The sequence below is a fragment of the Cavia porcellus genome, unplaced genomic scaffold (genome assembly GCF_034190915.1).
Source record: "Cavia porcellus strain 051 isolate PalLab524CR breed Dunkin Hartley unplaced genomic scaffold, mCavPor4.1 scaffold_19, whole genome shotgun sequence".
In the NCBI taxonomy this organism is placed as follows: domain Eukaryota; kingdom Metazoa; phylum Chordata; class Mammalia; order Rodentia; family Caviidae; genus Cavia; species Cavia porcellus.
Window position 1 is genome coordinate 26,946,781 of NW_026947502.1, and position 26,601 is coordinate 26,973,381.

Consider the following 26,601-nt stretch of genomic DNA (forward strand, 5'->3'; position numbering starts at 1 on the left):
AATTGTGTGTAGATGAACACAGATGTGTTTGTGTGTATGTGTGTGGTTATTTTTTATTTTTTACTTCATTGCACTTAAGTCATATTTTCCTATCCTCTGATCCAAGCTCTAAAAGCATTTTGTGGTATAAAATCCCCCATCATTTAATCCCCTCTACCGAAATAAACCAGCTCCCCTGCCGTCATCTTCCCTGAAAAGTGTCCCTGCATCATGCTCTGAGGCTGGCAGGGAGAGGCCTTGCCCGCTTCAAAACACTTCATCATAATCCCTGCAGCAAGGCCCGTCCTCTTTACTCTCTGGAGGGCTACTTCGGGTTCTTGGGCTGTTATTACTGGAATGCCAGCTGCTCCACTTACAACCCATCCATACAGACCTGCTCTGTCTGTCTTGGACCTTGCAAGCCTCTGCTTAGCTCATCTTATGGAAATATCATTTAAAAAATAAATGCCGGTTCCATCTGCTCTTCCCTCCTGCCTCTGCTGTGTCTCCGGCCCTCCCACCCCTTGGCACTGATTGATCTATGACAGCACTGCCATCTCCCAGAGTCCTGCAATAGTAGTTTGTCTATGGCTGGTCATTCACCCACCATGCCTCTGGGACTGCCCCACTGTTTGCTGGCTTCTTCTGAGTTGTATGAATGTTTAAAAGTCCCTTAATTGTGTGACATGTGGGAAAGAGTGGGAGCTGTGGAGCCAGACATACCTGGCTCAGCCATGCTCCCTCTGCAGACTTGGACAAGCATGGGTGTATCAGTGAAGAAGCAGCTCCCCCACGGGGCCACAAAGCTCCTCCTGTATATGGAGGTATAGATGGAATTGGTACTTAGGAAGTTGATACTCCAGGGAAAAGACATTTCAGGTGTTCTTGCAAGCAGTTTATGGACTTACTTTGCCTCCCATTGTTCATGTTTTGATTCTTGCAGGTCAGAAGAAAGTTTACAAACTGGGCATTGTAGAGCATGCCTGTAATCCCAGCACTCTGGGAGACTGAGGCAGGAGAATTGCAAGTTCGAGTTCCTCAACTTATAATGGAGTTACTTCCCTGTAAACTTCCCATTGTAAGTTGACAGTCTTACAAGTCAACAATACGTTTAATACAACAAACCCATCCATCACAGTAGCTTAGCCCCACATACCTTAAACATGCTGAGAATACTTGTATTAACTTACAGTTGGGTGAAGTCATGTTATGCAAAGTGTTTTATAATGAAGTATTGGAATATTTTGCAGAATATTTTGCCCTGAAAGCGAAAAACAGACTGGTTGTAAGGCCTCATTTTCACACTCCAGTAAATGTTGCAAGCAAACCACCTTAAGCCCAGGAGCACACACAGTTGACTTAGGTGAGGGATTTCATCCTAAGAATCTGCAGGAGAGTGTCATCTTAGGAGCCCCAGTCTAGCCAATTGCTGTGGCCTTAGATGCATGATTCAGGGTCTCTGTCCCCTCTTTCCCCTTAGCTGTGCAGTGGGTATAAGAGCACTATTGATATCCTAGATTGATCTGGGGACTCATCAAGTAGTGGGCCTGAAGAGTATCAAACCAGGCCTGGCACCGAGACGGTGCTTCCTCTGGAAATATTGGCTGTTCTGCTGTAATTATTTTAATGTGACAGAAAATTTTAAAGTACAGACTTACTGCCCATTTTCAACAGCCCCTTCTACAGCTGTTCTCAACAGAGGTGATTTTGAGCTCAGGGGACATGCAGCAATGCTGAGAGACATTTTGGTTGTCCCAACAAGAGGGAGAATGTGGTACCGGCATCTCAAAAGCAGAGGCCAAGGGCACTGCTAAACATCCTCCGAGACACAGGACACAGCCCCTTCAACTGAGGAATTGTTTGCTCCCAAATGTCAAGAGTGCTGTTAGAAACCCTGCCTCAGGCACTCCTGAGGATGTCACTCAGTGCTGGAGTACTGCCTAGTATGCCAAGGCCCTGGGTTTCATCCCTAGCGCTGCAAAACACAAAACAAAATAAAACAAAACACCATAAGCCAGAAACTTTGTTCTAACGTAAGTTTTCTGATAGCTGCAGAGTGCTTCTGGTGCTTACAGTTATTAGCATGACTATTAGCATGCTAGCCATCCCACTGATGCAGTGCAAGTCCCTGACAGTGGAATTTTGGTTTACAGCCATACCACCCTGAATGCACCCGGTCTCATCTGATCTCGGAAGCTAAGCAGGATCAGGCCTGGTTAGTACTTGGAAGGGAGAGTACGGTTTTGTCTCTAGCCTCAGTTTCTCCAGGCCAGTGCTGCCTATTCAGCCTACTGCTGATCTCAGGCACAGGCAACCGTGGGCCTGGATCTAGCAGACCTGCCTTCAAGTCCTAGGATTGTCACTTCCTGGCTGTGTATGACCATGGGCCAGTGGCATTACCTTTCACACTCCCCATTCTTACAGTTTGAACATGGGATCATATACAGCCAATAAAGCTAGAGTAGATGTTAAGACCGTGTGCTCCAAGGTCAAGGTATACCTGGATTTAAGTCATAGCTCTGCCTCTTATTTAATGCACTTTGGGAAGTGGTGGCTAACCCTCAGTTTCCTCACTGTGAAGTTGGTCTAATAAACTCTCTCCTCACTTAGAGGATCCATATGGAAATTAAGAGCTGCAGGTGGTGATTACTACTCTAATTATTCATCAGCCAGCAGGTGGTTTTCTTTAAGCCCTGAGTGTGTTTGGACAGTGGCAGTCATGACAGGGGCGGCATGCCTGCACGAGCAGTGCCCATCCTCTTCTGGTATATAGGGCTCTGCCCAGTGCTTCCTCCAGTTCTAGCCTCTGACACACACTCTCTTCTGCCCTCTTGCAGATCTGTGCCATCATTGGCGGGACCTTCACTGTTGCTGGCATTCTGGACTCATGCATCTTCACAGCCTCTGAGGCCTGGAAAAAGATCCAGCTAGGCAAGATGCATTGATGTCCTGCCTGGTCCAGTGGCCAAGAACCAGCAAGACCACCAGCTCTGCCTCCAGCACCCTGTCTGTCTCTGGCCCAGGATCTGGCTGCATCCCAAAGTGTGTTGGGAGGTGGGGGGGAAAGGAGGGGGTGGCTCAAGGTTTCCAAGCTACCTCTCTTCCCCATGTTTAATTTTAGATAAATAACACTGGCTAGAGTGGTGATATTCCTTTCCCTCGGGGTCTCCAAGACAAGAGTCAGGCAAGGGGTCTGCTCTAGGAATGTTGGGGACCATTCCTGGAAGGGCTACAGTCCCTTCCTTCTTAGGAGCAGCACAGAATCCTTGGTCAGCTGTCAGCCAGCTTTGACAATCCTGCAGGGTTTCTCCTACCCCACTGGGCCACACTGATCACTTGGGTTCTCCTCTGGGCAGCAGTCTGGGCTGTCTACTCTGGGACCAGACTGCTCAAAGGTACTCCTACCTGGAGCCTTCCATGTGGCTGGTACTTCCCAGACCAGCTCCTGAGAACTGATATCGTAGCTGGAACTCTCACTTCCACGAGGTCCCTCCCTGGCCAGGCTCATGTTTCTTAACCTTATCCAATCTGGTTTTTCCAAGAAGCAGTGCCCAATTGGTTGGGTGGTCTACTCATTGGTGACAAGGTGGGTCGCAGAGTCCTCTCCTCTCTTGTCCTTGTTCCTCTGAATCTCACCACCACCACCAATGTGCCTCAGCTGCTGTGCTGTAGCACTGATATTTTGTGGTGGAAAGGAAGGCTTTGTTAGGACCTGCTGAGGCAGGGAATGGAAGGCATATGACTGGGGAGTCATCCTTGGAGAAGCAGATGGATATGGTTTGTGCACTTGTGTACACAAGGAAAGTGTCCTTCCCTATAACCCACCAATAATGTCTCGGCCTCTTCTGGGCAGCCACCATTGGTTCCAACACCTCAGCTGGGGGAACAAAGTGGACCAGCACTTACTCTCCCTTTGGGCCTCCTGCTCCAGGGGTCCCCTTACAGGGATGCCCAGCACTTGGACTGCTGCAGCCCCGTGTGGCCCAGGTGCCATTGATCCCTGGGGTGGTGGACTCCATTGTCTCCCCACTTGCTGCTGAGGGGGGTTCCTACCCTGCTGTTCCCTCTCATTCTTCCCTTTGTGTCCCGAAAGGGAAGGACAGTGGCCCAGGCAAGAATTCCTGCCAGGGAATTTTAGCTATGCTCTCATGTCCCAGGAAGAGAGCCCTACCCTTGTTTTTCATTTATATAAAGATTGTTTGCATACTTTTGTAATGAGGGGGAGTTTCCAGTAGAAGGATTTTTTAAATTATCTATATGGGATAGCTCAAGTCTCTGCCATTTGTAAATCTTGGCTCTGGTTCCAATAAGCAAAGCTGTCCCTTTTGCATATCAGTTGACTAATGTGTGTATAAACTGTTGTTGATTATTTCTGGTATCTGTGGCCACTTGGACTTTTTTTTTTTTTTTCATTCTGTTCCCTAGTTACAGAAAGAAGTCCGTTTGGTATGTGACTGTGTGCACCTGTAGAGGGTGACAGGGAGGGGTGGGGGTGGAAAATGTGTGGCATGCACATGAGTTGAAATTCCACTTTTAATGCATTTAAAAAAAAAAAAAAGCTCTTTGAGGGCATCGGGGATGTCAGTTTCCTATGGAAGAGACACCTCTGACCTGTTATTCTTACAAACAAAATCTCCAGGGGAAAAACTGTTTTAGTCCTTTCTCCATGCATCAGGTTTAAATAGATTAGTAAAATGCTGATTTTCAGAAGTAATGCTGTGTGATTCTTTTTGTCTTGGCTGTGGATGGGCAGGTGGGAGGCTAGAATCAGAGTCAGAGTGGAAGTTAATTCTAGAAGACAGAATTGGAAATGTTGAAAAATAGATAGATTGCAATCCAAGAGAATCATGTAGGCTTTCTACAATCATGTCTGCACCTTTGACCTTTGAGAAATTCCAGTCTTTGTCATGGTCACATCATGTCTGTTGAGGGCTAGGGAAGGCTTTAGAGAAGGAGCTTATTGTGAACAAGTTTGACCACTGGCACCCCCAATTTCATATACTGATAAACAAGGAATCATGATACCATTGTAGTCCAAGGGGGAGGCAGCTCTGCAGTGCTGAACACAGAGACTTCAGATACTTACAAGTTGTGTTTAAGTATTATCAGAAACAAACAACTCATCTCCTATTTATGCTTTAAGTACCAGTGTTGTACCCCAAAAACGAGCCCCCAGAATGGTGTCCAAAAAATGAGGCAAGACGTCTTTTTTTAAAGGAAAAGGAGCACTTTTTATTTATCCTGGCACCAGCGACACAGTGCAGTTGGAGTTTGCAAAGCTGTGTAACTCGCTTAAAATTTTGACAGACTTATAGAAAGGATGAGTACAAAGTAAGTGATTCATGGGTGTGGATCAGGAATGAGGAAATCCTTTGTTTCCCTTTGTTTAAAGACAGAGAAGATTCCCAGGAATTTACAGTTCTTTGTCAGCTAATTTCAGCACTTAATTTTAGATAACATCTGTCCTTTGCAGAGGGGAACAATGGTTAACATATCAATCAAGTCACCCAGGAAGATGGCTCATATAGAAGAGTATGACTGCACTCCAGTTATTTTATAATAATGTGGTCAGTGCCTCAGGGTGTCCAGCTGTAGAAAATAGTTGTGTTTGCAAAGGGCATTAACAAGTAATTTGGTCATATAACTTGGGCATTGGCAAACATGACAAAGCTCTTTTTTGCTATTGTACAGCACCAGATCCTCCTGGTGCTGGCAATGGAATCCAGGGCCTTGAGCACAGTCGGCAAGCACTCTACCACTGAGCTACATCCTTAGCCCACTGGCTCAAATATTTGCAATTATGTTGCGTGTTGGGCATTGCAGTGCAAAACAATAAAACAGGACAGGAGGTGGCAGGGGATGAGGGTGGGGGGAGTGAGGTTGGTTCTGGAAATAATCAGAAAGTCAAAATATCTTAAGGAAGCTGTTCCTTTTTTGAATCCCTGCAGAATGTTCCTGGGTCTGCCACTTCCTGGCTGTGTAGTCTCAGTCTGGGCCCTTAACCTCTCAGGGCCTCGGTTTCCCTTGAGTAGAAATGGGGATAGTAAAACAACTACATCATAAGATTGCTGTGATCTACCACTGAATCAATAAAAGTGATTTTAATTATACAATTAATACATGCTCATAGACCGCTGGAGGAAAATCAGAGACTACTATAACATTAAAAGGAAAGAAAAATTAAGGTCACCCATAACCAGTAAAGAGAGGTAGTCATTAACATTTTAAGGACACCTTTCTATAAACAAAATAGTTTACAGAACTACTCTTCATATTATTTTGTAATTTCCTTTTTTCTGTGATTAATAAACATCTTCCTGGGTCAATAAACATGAAACTTCCCCACCCCTTCCCTCTGGTAAGGATGTAACCCAGGGTCTTGAACATGCTAGGCAGGCCCTGTACCACTGAACCACATCCCCAGACAGGAATCTCATTATCTTTCTTGGCTTCAAGATAACAAATGCATGCCTGCAATCCCTGCACTCAGGAGGCTGAGGCAGGAGGATCCTCCAGTTTGAAGCTACCCTGAACTACATAATAAAACCCTATCTCAAAAAACAAAATAATAAATAGTAGCTACAGTTGCTCCCACTCAGATCCTTAGAAAGTTTTCTCACTTTCCATAGAAGTGATTCACCGCACTTTTTTTCACAGTGCTTCTTAACAGATAAAATGAGGTAATATTTGTAAAACAGCACCAAGACTGACAGTAAATTCACAGCCTCTTAAGATTAGCCATCCTTACTCCACATTCACCAGTCAACAAATAATTTCTCCCATTTATTAGGCTTTTACTGTGTGGCAGTCATTATGTTAAGGATTTATTTAATCTTGACGCCAGGGGATTTAGCTCAATGGCAAAGTGCCTGCCTGGCAAGTGCAAGGTGGTGAGTTAAGTCCCCAGTACAAAAAAAAAAAAAAAAATCCTGACACTAAACTGATGAGGTATTATCATTATTCCCATTTCTTAGATGAGGAAAGTTTGCAACCACAAGATTACCGATCTTACCCAAAGCCAGGAAGTGGTGGAGATCCAAAGCCCCAGCAGTTCTGATGCCAAGTCTCCCATAATTCCCCACCCCTGCCTCTGGGATATAAAAGTATGTAGTGGGCATTTGCTTTACACCAGTGTCTGTGCACAGAGGGCATTAGGGATGCACAAGATGCGTGGACAGAGGAGCAGTAACCGAGTGAGCGAACTTGGGAAGAGATGAGTCCGTGAGGGCTGCTCTGGGAAGTATGCCCTGTGCACCTGGCCTTGCTCCCAAGCTGCGGATTGAAAGTGACTCCTGATTTAGCGGGTCTGAAAACCTAAAATAAGACCATCCGAGATGCCTGCTTGAAGAGGAGTACTGGAAAATACGTGTGTTTAGCAATTTTACTACTACCATAAGGTGACACTGAAAAGCTTGAAGGGTGTCCAGGATCAGCCTGAACAAAGCTGCTCTACTTTGGATGAGACATCTTTCTGAATTTTGGAGTCCCCATGTGTGAAAGGATCACTACAGACTCATGTCTAGCATCTGACACAAAGTAGGAGCTCGACAGAAGCGAAGTGAATGGCAGAGCGGGAAGGCTAGAACCAATGAAGGCTTTGAATCTCCTATAGAGCGAGTCCTTGGGTCCCTAATTTGAAAACAAAATCTCTGAGCCTCGGTAGGGGGCGTCTCGGACACTGGGTGGGTCTGAGGGGCAGTGGGGTGGAGCATGCCTTCCCGCAGTCTTCCAGCTGGCACGGAGCTGGGCTACTGGGATGGCCCGGGCGTGGCGAGCTAAGGACGCGGGATGGGCGTGGCGAGGCTAAGGACGCGGGATGGGCGGGGCATGGCAATGTGGGTGGGACCTGACGAGAGGGGCGGGGCGACAGCCACAGTCAAAGAAAAGGAATTTGTCCTCTTCCAAAGCCGTCCCAGTTAAAAAAAAAAGATAGGTAGAGATGAGAAAAAGAAAATGAATGAAGCTACTGAAGCGGCAGCCTGGTCGGCCCAGAGATGCACACTTTATGAGAACCAACGGGAAAAAGCCCGAGCTGCTGGAAACCGATTCCCTATAAAATCACGGCCTAGCAGGTGCAAAACAAAAATCTCTAAACTGGGTGTGGTGGCATACACCTGTCATCCCAGTACACTGTGAGGCAGAGGCAGAAGGACTGCAAGTTCGACCCCAGCCTGGGCAACTTAGTGATTTAGATAGACGCTGGATCTCCCTGTGTAGCCAGTTTGGCCCCAAGCTCCAGAGAGCCTCCTCAGCCTCCTGAGTGCTGGAATTGCAGGCCTGCACCACCACACCCAGCTAGACACCTGTTTCAAAATATGAAATAAGAGGCCGGAGATGTATGTCGCTCAGTACAAAGGCCCTGGGTTCAATGCCTAATATTGGGAGGGGAAAAACCAAAAAGACCTCTGGACTGTGTTTCTTTTAATTGAATGCAAGTGTTGTGTCTTCCCTCTAAAAAGTACTTAAATCAGAAAAATAAAAGTTAGAGGTAGCGCACCTTGCATTCCAGCCAGAGTGGCACATTGCCTGTGTTTATATTAAATACAGAAAGCTAATGCTTGCACCATCAGGATTAATAAAAACAGCCTCTCATAAAGGTGAGACCCGGCCTTACAACTGTCCTGGAGCAAGCCCCACACACAAACATCTGGTTTTATTAGGAAAAATCTGGCAGGAATTCAGTGCTATGTACCAGGCTCTGCTGTAGGCACTCTAAATGGATTAACTCATTTAATCTCCATAACAATCCTATGAAGTACCTACTAAAATCATCCCTGTTTTACAGATCAGAAAATTAAAAACTGAAACGCGAAGCCCGTCTCCTAAGATCTAATAAGATTAGAAAACGAACTGCAGCCCTAACTGTTTTGAACATAGCGAAACATCTTGGCAAGGGGAGACTTTTGCAAAGCCAGGTGTTTGGTTCACAATGATCCTTATGGAGGTGTAGCTCTTTACATTTGTACATCTCAAAAACCTTAGGAAGTGAGATGGTTCTGGCTTTTCTTTTGTTTTATTTTGTTTTGTTTGATCTTTTCGAGACAGAGTTTCACTGTGCAGTTCAGGCTGGACTTAAATTCTCTGGTCTCAGACTCACAGTAATCCTCCTGCCTCAGCCTCCCAAGTGCTGAAATTATGAGCATGTATCATCCCTGGCTAAATTTAAACTCAGATTACTTGGTTGTATCTCAGTGGTGCAGTGCATGCTTAATATACTTAAGTCTTTCACCAGTTCAGTCTCCAGCACCAAAAAATTGAATGAATAAATAAGTAAAAGTAAAATTTGACACTTACCTACCATTGTGTAGTTTGTAGAATTGTGACAGGGTCCAAAAATTCACATTTTGAACAGGCTTCTTGGTGATTTTTTTTAAATTGGGAATTGAACTCAGGACCTTGCAGTTGCCAGGCAGGCATTGTGCTGAGCTATATCTTCAACCCTTCTTGGTGACTTTAAAGAATCAAATCGACAGATGGTGTTCAGAAAGAACATTGAGGGCTCGGGGTGTAGCTCAATGGCACAAGCACCTGCTTGGCAAGCACAAGGTCCCGAGTTTGATCTCTGGTACAAAAAAGAAGAAGAAGGAACATTGGTCAGTCCTCGGTTTGGACAGGTTGTACATACAGATTCAGAGATGGAAAATATGCAGGGAACAAATGCGTGTGTACTGACTTATTATTCTTGTCCTTATTCCCTAAGCAATACAATATAACAACTTTTTACATGGCATTTACATTGTATTGAACGTTATTTATCTAAGTCACCTAGACATAATAAAGTAAATGGGAAGATGTTCGTAGGTCAGTGCAAATACTATGACGTTTTATGTAAGGAACTTGAATATCTGTGGATGCTGGTATCTGTAAGGAGGTTCTGGAACCAATATTGAGTACAACTGTACAGTAAATATCCAAATGACTTTCCTTTGTGGAAAGCAAAAGAAGCAAAGAAAGAGTTTTGTATAGGTAAGAGACTGCTGGCAAGGCGCCTACTAAATGAGCATCAAACCGAGTTGGTGGTGCACACCTATAACGCCAACACTTGAAGGCTGAGAAAGAATTTGTAGGTCCACAGCTGTTAGGCTCCCTAGGAGGTTGGAGCGAGGCACTTGTGATCCCACCCCAAACCGCAGAGGGCGCCATTCTGCTTTTCTCCAGCAGGAATGGGGCTCTAGTATCTTTCTGCGCTTGCGCCGCAAGGAAACGTCACTTCCGCCACTACGCGCGCCCTGCCTAAACCAGGTGGCTCCTGGTAGGTGAGTGAAGCTGCTACATGGAGCCCTTTTACCTTTGTGTCATGGGGGACACGCACCACCGCAGGTTTCTCGGCGCGCCTCCCGACGAAGCCCACACACTCTTCTGTCAATGAGCGTCAAGGCCCAGCGCTGTTCTCTTCCCTCCGCTCCCCCTTCGACCTCTTAGGTCAGGCACGCCATCACCCTCGCCAGTCTGGCTTTGTGTAGCGCCCAGACCACTCGCAAACTCATGTTCTCCCTAAGTCGTCCTCGGAGGTCTCATCTCCCCTAAGACCACTTGCGGATGGGAGAAGCGCCTGGGATGAAGAAGAGGCCTCTGCAGCCAACCAGCGCCCCGTCCCCTCGCCGCTCTTTGCAGACTGTAACCATGAAGTTCAACTCATTTGTGACCTTGGACCGCAGCAAAAACCGCAAAAGCCACTTCAGTGCCCCCTCGCACGTGCGGTGCAAGAGCATGCCTTCCCCTTTCCAGAGAGCTGCGGCAGAACTATAACGTCCACTCCATGCCCATCCGCAAGGACGATGAGGTCCAGGTATATTCCCTTCCTTCTCTGGTTCTAGTTACCCTTGTTGTGTGGCGTTTGGCCACTTGCGTGGAAACATCCTGTGTGCTAGGTCCTGAAGGAGTCAGGGACCCTCAGGCCCTGAAGACTAGCAAGTCATTTAACTGAATGAGCGTCCTGAACCTGAGATAGAGCCCAGAGCCCCTAGAGAATGCCCACAGATCTTTAGGAATAGTAAATAAGTCAGTCTAAGGGAGAGTAAAGGCTACCATGAGAATAATGTTGCATTTAGTGAGTTTAGTGGATAGGACCTTGTGGGAGCTCGTCAATTTGGCAGGAAAAATGGAGAAGCAGCAGCAAGTTAGAACTCCTGTATGAACCCCTGTAGCCCAGGTGTGAAAGTATAAGCCTTGTGTTCTCTGTGACTGCAGCTCAGGATTTTAACTAACGGGCTAGATTCACTCGTTGAAGAAATATCGAGCACTTAGCAGGCATCAGTCTGGATATTCACAGAGAGCAAGTTTGACAAAGCCCCTGTTCATGTGGAGCTCACAGGTTAAAGCAGGGATTCTCAGCCTCATTACTGCTGACATTTTGACTCTGATAATTATGGGGGACACTGCCCTGTACATTGTAGACTGCTTAGCAGCATCTCTGCCTTCTCCCCACCAGATGCCAGCAGTAATTCTACTTTTGCCACTTTGACAAACAAAAATATTTCCGGACACAGCCAAATGCTTCCTTGGGGGACAGAATTGATTTTCTCCTCCCCAGGTGAGGAGCATTGTTTTTAGGGAATGAAAGGCGATAATGTGAAGGGATTCACTGTATCTTCCAAGACACTGGGTTCTTTGAAGGTTGATACGCTGAAGTGGAAAGTGTGGTTCAGATGTGTGATCAGTGTTGCAGTCTGTTATCTCCTGGATCCTTCCTGTTAGGCATATTCTAGAATGAGAGAATTGCAGGTGCTTATAGGGCATATGCCTGTAATCTCAGCACACAGCACTGAGACAAGAGTATCACTGTGAGTTCAAGACCAGCTTGAACTACATAGCAACATCCTGACTCAAGAAAAAGGAAAAAAAGAAATTGAGTGTTACAATGCTTCGACTAGGAATTCAGGTCTCTGATATACAAGGCCATTCTTCTCTCAGGAAAACTAAAATAGCCCTGAGTTTGTTAAACTACCCTTTCTGGTAGGTAATAGTGGTGTCTGCTTATAATCCCAGTACTCAGGAGGCCAACACAAGAGGATCACAAATTGAGGCTGGCCTGGACAATTAAGTCTCAAAAATAAAAATGTTCTGGGATAACTAAGTGATAGATTGCTTGCCAAGGCCCTGGGTTCAGACCTTGTACCACAAAACAAAATAGCAATAAAAAGTTGCCTCATCTCTGTTGAGATCACCTTTTTTAGTTTTCTCTTGGTGGGTAAATGGTCTTGGTTTTTTGCATTGTTTTGTTTTGGTCTTTTTGAGACAGGCTATGTAATTCACTATGTAATTCAGGCTGGCCTTGAACTCACTTTGAGGCCTAGGCTGAACTCGAACTTGGAGCAATTCTGCCTCCATCTCCTGAGTGCTGGGATTACAAGGATGTACCACCACACCCAGCTTCATTTTGTTTTTAAAACAACGTCTCCCTGCATTGCCTACGGTGTCCTCAAACACCTAAACTCAAGTAATCTTCCTGCCTCCTCAATAGCAAGTACTGTGGTCGCACTCCTCCACACACAGCTGCTTCTTGCTATCTTCTGAATTTTTTTTACCTCTTTAAGTAGTTAGAAGTTCACCCTACTTAACACAGAAAACTGCAACTGTCAGCCTGGAACCTCCTGATTCCACAGGCACTAACATACCTGTCATCTGACCTCATTGTCTCTGTCCTCATGTTACAATTAAAGGGGTCTCTCTGTTTCTGGTTACATACAGTGATTTTCTAATGTCTAACTAGACCTTGCATACCTGTAAAAAGTCCTAATATTAGACATCCAATGCTGGATTAGGTTTGCTCATATATTGCCCTATTTTCTCATTGCTGAGACAAATGCCCAATACCTAACGTTAAAAGAGGAAAGATTTATTTTGGCTTTCAGTGTGTAAAGATTTCAGTCCATAATCAGCTGACTCTAAGGCAGAGTGTCAGTAGCAGAGGCACATCACAGAAGAAACAGTTTATGGTGGGCAGAATGCTGCAAAGCATTAGTGAAAAAGCTGCAAGCAATCACAACAGCCTTCTTTCTGTGCCCTATAGTCTATCCAGGCTTCACATCCTTAGGGTGGTGGCACTCACTTCCAGGGTGGGCCTTCCCATTATTTACACTTAGAATTATACCAAACCAATCACTGATTTAATAACCACAAACCCTTTATTCCAGCATCATACACTATAGATCCAGCCACTTCTGAAAAGCTCTACCTGTGACACGAGACTTTGGGAGGACATCTAGACACAAGGAATAACACTGACCCTAATCCATCTACCACTGTGTGCTTTGATCCTGCACAGTCCCCTTCTCTTGGAGATCTTTCTGTTTATTATCCCTGTTCTCTATAGTTTCTTTTACCCTATTCCTCTGTACTTGTTCCTTCCATTAGCACTTAAACACATTTATGTTTACCCATCCTAAAAAAAATGTCCCTTCCCACCTCCTAGAACATCTGTCCCCTTGTCTTCAGAGCCAGGCTACTTGGCTCTGTCTTCTCTCTTCACCTTGCAGGGATGCTCATTGCTTTGCACACCAGTCCATCCACTGGAAGGGATCTAGGCACCTTGCCACATCTTTCGAATATTTGATATTCTCTTGGCTACTATAACACATATGGCTATGGGTTCCTTTTCTTTTTGGCCTCTCTCGTGTCTCTCTTTCATGTCTCTCTTTCCTGTGTGTGTGGGATGGGGAGTTGTTTTATTTTTGTTTTGCATTTTAAAATTTTATTGGTACATTTTAGACATACATAATGATAACATTCATCATAGTGGATTTGTACTTGTGATATTTCTTGGGGCTTTGTTTTTTCCCATTCCCCTCCCCTTCTAGTCTCCTTTAAGCTCTTCCAAAATGTTGACATGGATCATCTTTTTGTTTTCTGCCTTCTCATATCACAAGCCCTCTGAGTACAATAAAGTTTTAAATTGCATGTCTTTAAATGGCTCCCATGTCTTGCCCACATGCCTTCCAGGGGTTTATTAATTCTCCTACAGTCTCACCAGATGCCTCAAATTCGACATGATACAAACTAAATGACCTTCCCCTTAAGTCTGACTCCCCTTCTGTGTTCCATAGCAGTGGAAGAGGCACAGCCAGCCAAGTGTATCCTGACAGCCTCGGTTACATAGACCTGTGTGGATTTTTCAGTGAGATATGGCTGTCTGCTTTTCAACCTGAAAATCACCTTGGAGAATAACAATCTAGATAGGCAATTTGGAAATATTCAGCTCACTAGATCTTTTTATATTGTATTTCTTCTGTTCATTAATCAGTGTTACTTGTATTGTATGTGCTGTTGAACAAGCCTTCAGGAAAACCATAATCTTGTTTTTTGTTTTGTGTGTGTATGTTGTTATTTTTGCAGTATTGAAGATTGAACCCAGGACCCAGTGCATAAAACACGTGCTGTACCACTGAGTTACAACTCTAGCCCAAGAACCATTATTGTGTTTTGAGACAAGGTCTCCCTAAGTTGCCCAGGCTGACCTTGAATTTGTGATCTTTCTGGCTCGGTTTCACAAGGAGCTGGGATTATAGGTATGCACCATTATTCTGTCCTAGTTTGGTTCTTAAATAGAGTAGATCTTTAGTACAGGAACACACCACATAAGATTTATTTGATTGTAGAAATCTTTTTTTTTTTAAAGCCAGTCAAATTTAGCAGTGAGGGGGTGGTATACCAACTTTAGTGACACTAATGTTAATAAGTTCTGATAACCCACTGCCATGGGACCAGCCAATTGTAGAAATTTGAAATTTACAAGAGTGTAAATTTAAAGCAGTAGTTTATACTCCTACTTCCTGCTTGATAGCTGAGATTATTATTCATCCTATTGTATTAAATCCTATATATGAATCTCAGGATATACACACACATACACATATACACACAACTGTATTCCTTTTTTTTCCTCTAAGCACATATCTGGGTCATTTCCCATCCTAATGAAATATTTATTTATTATCTTTAACTATTTTTCTAGGTTTAGATCTTGAAGGTGTTTTTTTTTTTTTTTTTTTTTTTAAATAGGATTAGTTTTGTGGTAAGCATCCTAATCCAAAGAGGTTTTTTTGTTGTGTTCTTCAGATAAAAGAAAAAAATTCAGATGAAGAATTTCTAGCCAACGTAGCGTAACATAAAACAAGTTTATAGTACCAATACAGCCGGGCTTTGACTGCCACGGCTTAATCTGTTTTTATACAAAAGATTGTATACATAGCCTTCATGAGGATAATTAGCTTTGTCATCAGAGGGTTATGCGTTAAGAGTAGGGTACTCTTCTGCACTTTCTCTTAGGTGGTTCGAGGACACTACAAAGGTCAGCAAATCAGCAAGGTGGTTCAGGTGTACAGAAGGAAGTATGTCATCTGCATCGAGCGTGAGAAGGCCAATGGCATGACTGTCCATGTGGGCATCCACCCACGCAAGGTATGGTTCCTGACTGAGTGGTGGCAGCAGCCATTTAAATGGGGTAGAGTTAGTGGCACAGGTGGCCATAAATGAGGCAGGCTTGACTGGTTTTCTGTTTTGCCATTCTGGTAACATCATCGGCAGACGACTCCAGATGCTCTTAGCATCACTGTGCCACCCACTAGTCCAGAGGGAGAAGAGGAACATCTCTCCTTGGGACCTTCACGCCCATCTGGTAGAATATGCTTGTCTTAGTTACTTTTTACTCGTTGCTGAGACAAAATACCTGAAGCCCAAAGTTGGGAAAGGAAAGGTTTATTTCTTACAGTTTTTGGAGGTTTCAGTCCACACTCAGTTGGCTCCAAGGCAGGCGGGCATGGCTGTGCCGCAGTTCATGGGGGCAGCAAACAGCAAACAGGAACAAGCAAAAAGCAAGACACACCTTCCTGCCATTACATCACATCCTGGCTCCACCCCCATGTGGGTGTAGCACTGACACCAGCAATCCAAGCACTAGACAATGAACCACTCACAAATGCACAATGCAAACTCATGAGGCCTGGGGGCCACAGACATAAACCATGACAATGCTATTCTGCTTTTACACTCTTGTTTTATGTTGTGTTATATGATCTGTCTTTTTCCTGACTTCCAGATCTCACAGATAGAATGGTCAGGGTCTTCACCTCATAATCTCTAAGTTACCCAGTAGCTGGTGGGCATGTAGATACTTTTTAAAGCACTGCATCTTTTGAATAATGAACAAAATTTCCTAACTCTGATGGCATATTATTAATCTAAACAGTTGGCTCGGTCCTCAGGAATTAGAGAGGTGGGAGGTTCACTAGTATAAAAAGGAGCCAGGCATGGTATAAGCACACTTGTAATTCAGGCACTCAAGAGTGAGGCAGAAGGATTGCTATGAGTTAAAGTCTACCCTGAACTACCTAGTGAGACTGTCTCAAATAAAATAAAATAAAATAAAATAAAATAAAATAAAATAAAATGGAACCTAAGTGGTGTTTATTGTCAGGAGAAGCTCAGCTCTTCAAGATGATAGCGCTTGGTTGGCTGGTTAAATTGGTTGGTTGGGTTTTTTAATTTTGTTTTGAGGGTTTGTTTGTTTATTTTGGGGGCAGTATCTCATTCTATAGTATAAGCTCGCCTTGAACTCAGGGTGATCCTCCTGCCTTAGCCTCTTGAGTGCTACAGTTACAGGCATGTGCCACCATACCTGACCCTTTTAATTGAGATTTTTGTTTGTTGGTTGGTTTTTGGTTTTATTGGGGGGAAGGGGGATTGGTGGTTTTTTTGAGACAGGGTTTTCCTGTGTAGTTCAGGCTGTCCTTGAAGTCGTGGCAGTGTTCTTGCTTCAGTTTCTCAAGTATTGGGATTACATGCCCAGATAGGGATGGTGGTGGCTGTTAAGTACTTTACACTTAAAGATCTCTTGGTTTTCCTAACAGGTGGTTATCAACAGGCTAAAACTGGACAAAGTCAGAAAAAAAATTCTTTTACGCAAAGCAAAATCTCCACAAGTTGGAAAAGAAAAAGGCAAATACAAGGAAGAGCTCACTGAGAAAATGCAGGAGTGAATATAACCTGTGTCGCAGCCATGGTTTACTGGAGATGTCTAGCCCAGCCTGTGCTTCTCTGGAACTTTTGAAGATGTCTCTCAAATGTGTCGTTGCCTTCCTGTTTTGTTATTGACATCTGGCTCTGTAACTATTTTTGTAGTTTTGATTAATAATTTTATGAATAAAATTGGAGCTATTTCCTAACTGCAAATGGTATTTACATCACTATGAATGAAATCAAGGGAACGGCATGGTTCTGGTTCCTAAAGCAGAAGTTTGCCCCACACAGCAGCTGTCACGACATGAGTTGACGCACTCGAAACACCATGGAGTTCCCAGTCATGACGTGAACTCAGATACTCAGGCCTCACTAAATTCCTGGTGCTGCTCTGTCCTCTTGTCTCACGGGTAACTAAAATTCTGGAGCTAACTCACAAAACGACCATTCTCTAGATGACATTTGACTCAGATGGGTTTTGTATACATACACACACACACAGCTTTTACTAATTTCCACCACTAAAGATGTGAGAGACAGCACAGAGAGCCAGCTGGCTGCACAGGGCCGGCTCCTGCATTGCACCAGGCAGTGGGGCTGAGGAGTCGGCTCCTTCACCTGTTCCCTTAACCTGCCTGGCCCCCGTTGGCATCTGAGATTTAGACTCTAAATCTAACTTCATTCTTGATTTAGCTTCAGGATCACATCTAAAATCTTCCCTGCCCCTGTGAAAAATGATTGGATAAAATGCGTCCAACAGCATTTTTTCTTTGCTGGGGATAGCACTCAGGACTCCTCCCGTGCTAGGCAAGTGCTTTACCCCTGAACTACACCCCAGCTCACTTTTGTGACCCTTGATAAGCTAGAAGTGTATATCTTTAAGGTTGGGAAACTAGTAGCAGTCTACCAAGCCTGCCTGATTTTATGAGTTACTTGGGTGCTATATTAGTTCCCATCCTCTTGCCTATAGATTATACATTCAATGGGTCTGAAGAGAAATAATGTCCATGTGCGTCTCATGCAGGTTGTTTTTCATTTGTTTGTTTTATTTATTTTTTGCGCTGGAGTTGAACCCAGGGCACTCAGACTGAGCTCCATCTCCACCTCTTTTTTTAAATTTTGAGACATGGTCTCACGAAGTCTATGAATTGCCCAGGCTGGACTTGAGTTCATGACCCTCCATCCTCAGCCCCTGGGCATGCTGCAGTTATAAACTGTGCCACCACACTCAACCAACTGTTACTTTTAGAACCATATAAATTTGGAAAACTATCGAAGTATATGTAAAATGTATACATTTTATAAAATAGATGGTAGCTTGCCACATGACAACTGTGTAATCCACCTGAACTTCATGTCTAATGATTTATACTAGGCTAGCCAGTAAATCCCGTAGTTCACATTTTCTAATTTCAGTGTTGTCTTTATCTTGCTTTGGTTTTTAGGGTTTTTTGTTTGTTTTGAGGCAAGGTCTCTGTAATTCAGCTTGGCTTTGAACTCAGTATGCAGCCGAGGCTGGCATTAAACTCAGCAATCCTGCCTCAGCCGGGATTATAGATGTGTACCATTATGCCCAGCTAGTTTTGTCTTTATTCTTAACATGATTTAGGACTCCAAAAATTGCATAAAAATCAGATTTCATACAAGATTAAATTTAATGGCTTTTCACTGTATAAATCTGATACCTGGTCTGAGCCCTAGGCTCCATTACTCTCATCAGAAAATTGAAATTACAGTATCACCTAGGAATTAGACTTGACTTATTTTCAGCAACTTATTCCAATATAGGTGATAGATAAGAATTTTGAAGGTTGTAATCAACCCCACTTTGGCATTGCAATCAGCACACGGCTGATGGTTAGCCAGTAAAGGACAGTGCAAGAGTAGGAACTCAAGCTGGGGTGGTAGCTCAGTGGCAGGAGCCCTAGGTTTGTTCCCCACCATGGCAAAAAGCAGGGAACTCGGCATGAAAACAAATTTTAATCCTAGTTTTGTCAGTTCTGGAATGTGTGATTTGAGAAAATCGTTAATGACAAAAGGGAGGTAAAACTAGTACCTACCTCAGAGTTGCCAAGATCATTACTGAGATACTATGTGCTGGGCATGGTGAAGCACAGATGTAATCCTGGTATTCCTGGAGGCTGAGGCAGGAGGATTGCAAGTCCAAGCTAAGACTAGACAGCTTAGTGACTGGACAAGAACCTGTCTGGAAAAATGAAAGAGAATGGGGATATAGTACAGTGTGAGGTCCTGGATTCAATCCCCACCCCATAAAAAATATTGTGTATAAACAATTTTACCCATCACCTTTTAGAAGAAATTACTGATGGACTTGTTCACAGGAGCAGAAGTAAGTTTTTCTCATGAAAACTTGGACAGTTATGGCTCTTGAATGCAGAGGAAGCTTTAAGACCAGCATTGATGTGTTAGAGCTGCTCCCGGGAAGGGGAAGGAGACTGAAAAATGCTGGCTGGGTGGGCCTGCCTATCAAGTTTCATGCCCTGGAATATGGTCTTGTTTCCTGAAATGAATATATGAACCATGGAGTTAGGTGTTCCATTATTATTATTTTCTGTTTGTACCGAGAATTAAACTCATAACTATGCACTTGCCAGGCAGGCACGTGTGCTACTGAGCTAAATCCCCAGCCCTTCCTGGAATGAAAAAGTGAATGAATGAATGAATGAATAAATGAATGAATGAATGAATGAATGAAAAACTGTTTTCTACCGACCTTTTCATCAGTTTTGCAGATGCCTATGTCCTTGAGTCAGTCTCTCTGTGCTATTTTGGGGAACTCCAAACTTGTAAACTGCAGAAATCTGCTTCTGAGTGTCTGCTTTCCTGTCATACTCAGACATGAGCTGTTCAGCCACACAGCTTTTGATGTGAGTAGGCAAGTAATTAAATCTTCCAGAAACCAGACAGCATTACCTACCACGTCTGCCATCTTAAGCTGATGCTACAAACATTATTTCCTAACGTGATGTCTTTGGTCCTTGTTCATTAGTATTTAATTTTTTTTTAAATCAGTAGTACCAGGCATGGCTCAGTTATAGAGCACTTGCCAGTGTGCATTGGCCTCTGGGCTCCATTCCTATCACCTGAAACAAAAGAAAATAAAATCCACAAATGATGTTTATAAGTGGTACAAAATAGTCACTTTGAGCCTCAGTCACTCAGTTCCCTCCAAAGGAAATCACAAACCCATTTTTGTTTGTTTGTTTTGTTAAGAGCAGAATATATTTATTGAGAGAGAAAGCTTTTGTCTGAGAGAGAGAGAGAGAGAGAGAGAGAGAGAGAGAGAGAGAGAGAGAGAGAGAGAGACAGAAGGGGTCCCGAGTGGGTTGCCAAAGAGTCTGTCTCTCTTAGGGATTTTTATAAAGGAACATCACATGTGAGGCGGGTCCAAAGTTGGGAAAAATGGGAACTCATAAGGCAGGCAGGCTCCATTTTTTTTTCTTTTTTGTATCCTAGAAAAAGTGTATGCCTATACAATTGGATTTTTTTTTAAAGTTCGTTTGTTTGTATTTTTTGAGACAGGATCTCTCTATGCAGGCAGGTCAGGCTGGCCTTGAGCTCACTTTGTAGCCAGGCTGTTCTCAAACTCACAAGGATCCTCCTGCCTCAGCCTCCCAAGTGCTGGGATCATGCCTGGCTTCATTCTTTAAAAAGTTTGAACCATGAAGAAGTCTTCATGTGAAAAGTAGGTCACCCATATCTAATTAAATAGCTATAGAAAGTTGATTTATTGTCTAAGCACCACAGTAACTCATAATCATGTGTAAATGGGAAATCAAATATTCTTTGTTGATCGGAAACAAATCACAAGCCAGCTTATCTCTAGCAGCAGGGTATTTCATTCTAGATTTTTTGTTTATGGTAGCAGCAAGCATACTGTCACTGAGCTATAGTCCCATCCCCAAGCTTCCAAAGTCACACGTAGATGTAATAATGTCTGTATTGATGCTGTTGGGAGCAGTCAATGAAACAGATAATTCAAAGCACCTAGTCCAACGTCTGGCAGTAGCAGGCACTCAAGAAAGGGTTTGTGCTGTACATATTTGGCCCTCTGTAGTACATATTTCATGCATATATGCTGGGCCAGTGAGTAATGAATTCTGCTTGAATTTCAGCTGCTCTAGAAACTTTGACACTTGGTTAACTTCAAAAGGAGTTTATAACTCTTTAGCTTTGTAACCCACGGGCCTGGAGCTTTAAAAACTGTTTGTAAAATATTTACTTATCACCTATTTTTATTTATAAGATTTGGCTTAGGAAACAGGTGCTTCAACCAATTGCCCAATAGTGTTTGAACACTTCTTGTGTACTTTATGCTGCTGGGATTGCTTCTGAGGCTTTTCCTCTAGCAGCGCACTTCTCAAAATTTTTGGTCCTAAGATCCACTTGCACACTTAAAAATTATTAGCTGGGTATGGTGGTGCACACCTGTGATCCTAGCACTTGGGAGGCTGAGGCAAGAGGATCATAGTTCAAGGCCAGTAAGTTGGGGCTACATAAGCGAGTTCAAGGCCAACCTGCATTGCATAGTGTGACTCTGTCTCAAAACAAAATTATTGAGGACTCAAGTAGCTTACATTTATGTGAGATACATGTCAATATTTGCTATATTAGACATTAAAACAAAGTTTTGAAATATTTATTTTAAATTTATTTAAAAATAGCAATAGGGTTAGGGGAACAGTTCGGAGGTTGAGTATATGTTAAACATGTTCTGGACCCTGGGTTCCATCCCCAGTACAAAACAACAAAACAAATAAATAATAAATCCAGTGTACTTTAATTAAAAATTTTATGGAAAATTACTCTTTTTCCAAAACAAACAAAAGCAGTGGGAAGATTGACACTGAACTATAGTTCTGCAAAATTCTTCACTATCAGGCTCAACAGAAGACCATGGATTCCCACAATTCTTTAGCATTATCTGTTGCATATATCTATATCTATCTATCTATCTATCTATCTAGTCTTTGTTTTTTGAGACAGGGTCTTGCCATGTAGTCAGCTGGCCTTGAACTCACTATGTAGCCCATGCTGGCCTTAATTTAAACTGATAGTGATCCTCCTGCCTCAGCCTCCTGTATGATGACATTACAGGCATGCACCACCATGCCGAGCTTGCAATATGTTGTTGCAGATAAAGAATGGAAAGAAAATTTACTCTCAGATTCATCGGTAGAAAAGCGATCTTACAGTCATCCTAGGAGACTATCTGGGACTGCCCAGGAATCTTTGTACCATACTTCCCAGAGTCTCACTCATTTCCTAAAGACTTTAAGCATCTTGAAGGCAGAAAGTGTTTGTTCATTCTGTAGATCACTGAATCATAATTCCTGAACCATAGTTTTAATTTGGAATATGTGATAAAATGTTTTTGGCAGATTGAATGATAGAGGGAGCTGTTGGCCAGTATTAACCCACAAAGATAATACTGAGATAAAGGATTTTTCTTGTTTCTTAGAGGATGAAATAGACAGATTCAGACAAAACTCTAAATTCCCATGTCTCTGATCTCCTTGATATCTGTTTCATAAAGAGGCTGTCTAGAAAGCAGGGGCTAAGGTTAGACACTCTACCTCAGAGATCAATTTCAGACTAAATATTTGTATTTATTTAAATAATGGAAAAGAATTCATACTAGCCAAAAAGTGGAAGCATTCCAAATGTCCATGGATGGAAGAACGGATTTTTAAAAATGTAGTCATGTACAATGGAGTGGTATTCAGCCTTACATAGGAAGGAAATTCTGTCCCATGCACAACATGGTTGAACCTTAAAAGACATCATGGTGAGTGAAATAAGCCAGTCACAAGAGAATAGATTATGTATGATTCCATTTACAGGGGGTACTGAGGATAGTACCTGAGAGGAGGTACTGAGGGTAGTACCTGACAGGAGATACTGAGGGGAGTAACAGTCATAGAAATAGAAAGCAAAATGGGAGTGGACAGAGGCTAGGGGGAGGGCAAAAGGCAGGTTGTGTAATGAATATGAAAATGTAGAGATTGCTTACACAGTACTATTAATACAATTAATTGTATGATTAAAAGTGGCTAAGATGGTAGGTTTTATGCTACATGTATGTTACCACAACTTAAATAAATATGCAAGGGAAAAGAAAGTAAGTGAACTCTTTCTCTATTTAGCCTTGACAGATCTCACACTTTCTGAAGGACATAGTTCATTTGTACAATTGTTCACTGAGTTTATGCTTTGTATAATTTACTCTCAGAAACAGAGATCAGTGAAATAGTTGCTGTTCTCAAGGAGTAGAATTGGGTAAGAAATATTCACAAACACAAAGAAATTGAGTAATAGGAGAAAATGGGTCTTGGAGAAGACAGTGCTCCATCTGGAACTTAAGAACACACATTTCTGCTAAGTTTTGCAGGGAGCAATATAAGTACAAAGAATATCAATTAGTATCCTGCATTACTGGTTAGTTAAAGGCTTAGAATCATGTTTGAGAAGTTAGTATACATGTTAAAGATTATTAGTCCAACTTTCCATGAACTTAGGAGCCCATTTTACTTGGTGAAGAAAGAAATCAGGAGGTGGTGAGAAACAGCAAAATGTAGCTACTGCAGGGAACCCAGACCACTGACAAGCACATTGCATTAAGTTGATGGAACGGTTTCGCATCTTGGTTCTTCCTGTGAACTTTATTTTGTTTTTTACTTTTGGAAGTTTTTTCAGAGACAGGGTCTTGTTATGCAGTTAGGCTGGTCTTGAACTCACTATGAAGCTTCTTATGAATTATTAGTCTCCACATCTAAGAATTAGTTTCCCTTAAGATTGTAGCATACCATAATTTACATGTGTGAAAATTCTTCACAAGTATCAGAAACTCTATGTTTATTTTCTTACTATAGTGGCTAATTCCTACTCTTTCAAAGCCTAGCTGAAAACTGGCTAGTGTGGAAAGGCATGCGCTATGTGTACATGAACAGCCATTCCACCTTCACTCTATAGTCAGTGGCTCTTTGCAGATCCATCTCCTCCCCAGAATGTGAACTCTCTGAGGGATGGCTGAGGGGCTTCTGTCACCCCACAACTTGGCATAGTGCACAAGATATACTGTAGTGCAATAGTTAAGAGCTCTGTCTTTGAAAATTAGGTCATTGGGTTGTGGTGGCACACATCTGTAATCCCAGCATTTGGGAGGTCAAGGCAGGATAATCTCTGTGGGTTAGAGGCCAGGTTTGGCCACTTAGTGAATTCAAGGCCATCCTGAACTACATAGACCTCCTCCCAGGAAACAGAAACGAACAAACAAAACCCACAACACAACACAACACAACAAGACAAAGCACTCCAGATCATTAATGGTTGAATCTTGATCCTTAACACTTACGATTTGACTTTGGGCAAGACCCTTAACCTCTTCCCTGGCTCTCAGTTTCTTCAACTGCAAAATAGGTACAATAACCATAACTAACTCATAGACTGTAGCGAAACATTCAGAAGCAGCTCATGTAAAAGCTCATAGTCCATCGTGTGTTCACAGTCCATAGTCCACAGTCCAAAGCTCATGGTCCATAGTGTGCGCTGTACACAGGAATTCAGAATAATAATTTATTATGTAAGCTCTCTGCGTGACTGTTGCATAAAAAATATAGTTGTCAATAACTACACTTTGCTTAATAGGCCTTGAGTTCCTTTCCAAAACTTTGCTGAGCCCTCAGCGAGGATACATCCTTAGGTCTGGCCTGCACCACACCTCCCCTTAGCTGCTGCTGCTCCGAGCTTGGCCAGATGAGGGTGGGGCTCTGGGGCCCGAGGGGCGGAGCCCCATGCGTGCGTGCAGGTCACGTGAGGCGTGGGGGCGGGGCTTTGCGCTCGCTGGTCACGAGGTCCGGCGTTGACACTTCCGGGTGGGACCAAAGTGAAGCGACTGCGAGGGGGCTGGCAACCTCGGCTGCAGTCATGGCGTATCACGGCCTCACGGTGCCTTTGATCGTGATGAGCGTGTTCTGGGGCTTCGTCGGCTTCGTCGTGCCCTGGTTTATTCCTAAAGGTCCCAACCGGGGGTAAGTGCGCGGGGCCACGGCGGGAGGTATCGCTCTCTTGAGAGCGCCGGCCTGGCCGGAGCAGGAAGAGGGGGCCTCGCATGCGTGACACCGGCCCCTTTATGGAGCGTGGAGCCGCGTTATCCCCCTATCACCTTACCACAGCAGTTTCAGTGTCCCTCGCCCGACTGTGACCCAGCTCTCTGCACGGTCACTTTCGGCGGATCCTCCTTGGAAATGAGTTTTCGAGATAATTTTTCCTCGCGGCTCTGCGTAGCAAGAGTGCCGCTGTAAAGGAGTTTATACGGACTCCAGAAATTGGGGTTCATCCCTCCCCGACTTCGCCCCTTTGGCCTTGCCTTCCACTCTCTTGAGGCCTTGTTGGCTGAAACTTTAAAGGATCAAGTAAATAAACCAAAAGTTGCTCTCTGCCTCCCCTGCTGTCTAGCTGCCTACAGGACTAGTTTGTTCGACAGCGAGCCCAGGCCTTACAGAACCCAGTGGGCCTGATCTCAAGCGAGGTTAATTACTGCGAGCAGGAGGTATTGTTTAGAGTCCCTTGCGTCATACCTTTTCGGAGAACGCTTCTCTTTTTGTTGTATGTGAGTGTAACAAGTGCTGGAATATTTGACTATGAAAGATTTACCCCACAGACTTTTTAAAATAAAGCTGTGTCTATTTGTGAAGTGAACTCTTTAAATGTAATATAAAATAGTCTTCAAAAAAATAAAATTGAGTCTTCAAAGGAGCCTTCGGCCCCCTTATTCTAGTTCCTCTTTTTGCTTTTTAATCATTTTTTTCCCCTTAGTTCAAGATCATGGGGCGCTGTGACTTGGACTGGTGTCACTGTTTGTCTGAAACACTCACTCTTAATCCTTGAAACACTGGTAGCTTCGTAGTGTCTCCTTCGACAGTACTTTGTGTGCTTAGAGGGCCCTAAGTGTGTGTTGAGTGGGTAGTTCTATTGCCTTCACTAAAGGAAAGGAAATTTTATTGTCTCATCTGCTCTCTGCGGTAGCTTGCTTTTTGCTTCTTTTAGCCTAAAAATAAGCCACACATTTTTAAAAAGGAAAAACGGCGAATTGGAAGCATCACTTTACCCCTTTCTGAGCAGTTTAAAAGCAGATAATCTCACTGTATTGCCCAGGTTGATCTCCAGCTGGAGATCTCAAGGGGTCCTACTACCTCAGCCTCTCAAGTAATCAGACATGTGCCACTGCTGCCAGCATTGTAGTTGCTGTAGTGTCAGAATTTTAAGGTTGTTAAAAGAATTTTCATTAACCAAAGTTCAATAGACCTATTTTTCCTACTAGGGTTACAGACCACAGAGTGCTTCTTTGTTATGTTTTTGTCTTCAGCGGTTTCATTACTGCCTTTTTGGCCTTCATCTTCAGAAAAGCATTTATTAATGTGCTGGCAGTAGTGACCATCTCTTTTTTTTTGGCGCTGGGGTTGGAATCCAGAGCCTTGTATACCATGCACTCTATCACTGATTCACACTGCTCCCGCCTGCCCCTACGATTCCTTTCTTGAAGATTGTTCTCCTCATGTTTGGATCTAATGCTACTCCTGTTATCCAAGTAAAAAAAACCTCTCCTGGGGCCAGGGGTTTAGCTCAGCAGCATAAGTGCCTGCT

General features: G+C 43.5%; 3 protein-coding genes across 4 annotated transcripts in view; all 3 read left to right on the forward strand.

The window, feature by feature from the left end:
* The window catches only part of Ergic1 (endoplasmic reticulum-golgi intermediate compartment 1), a 91,686-nt gene extending 86,993 nt beyond the window's left edge, over positions 1-4,693 (forward strand). For both annotated transcript variants that reach the window (XM_003473342.5, XM_063230793.1), the window contains one exon: positions 2,817-4,693. In XM_003473342.5, the coding sequence (XP_003473390.3) occupies positions 2,817-2,924 (108 nt within the window). In that variant the 3' untranslated portion in view covers positions 2,925-4,693. The remainder of the gene's footprint in view (positions 1-2,816) is intronic.
* Positions 4,694-10,171: 5,478 nt separating this feature from the next.
* On the forward strand, positions 10,172-17,148 carry Rpl26l1 (ribosomal protein L26 like 1). Its single transcript, XM_005008525.4, is given in 4 exon segments — positions 10,172-10,694; positions 10,696-10,768; positions 15,247-15,378; positions 16,827-17,148. Coding segments are annotated over 4 exon segments (510 nt in total). The 5' UTR covers positions 10,172-10,518; the 3' UTR covers positions 16,956-17,148.
* A 7,632-nt stretch (positions 17,149-24,780) lies between these two features.
* Atp6v0e1 (ATPase H+ transporting V0 subunit e1) overlaps positions 24,781-26,601 on the forward strand; it is a 36,435-nt gene continuing 34,614 nt past the window's right edge. The window contains exon 1 of the mRNA XM_003473213.5: positions 24,781-24,986. Coding sequence (XP_003473261.1) covers positions 24,883-24,986 — 104 coding nt within the window. The 5' untranslated portion in view covers positions 24,781-24,882. The remainder of the gene's footprint in view (positions 24,987-26,601) is intronic.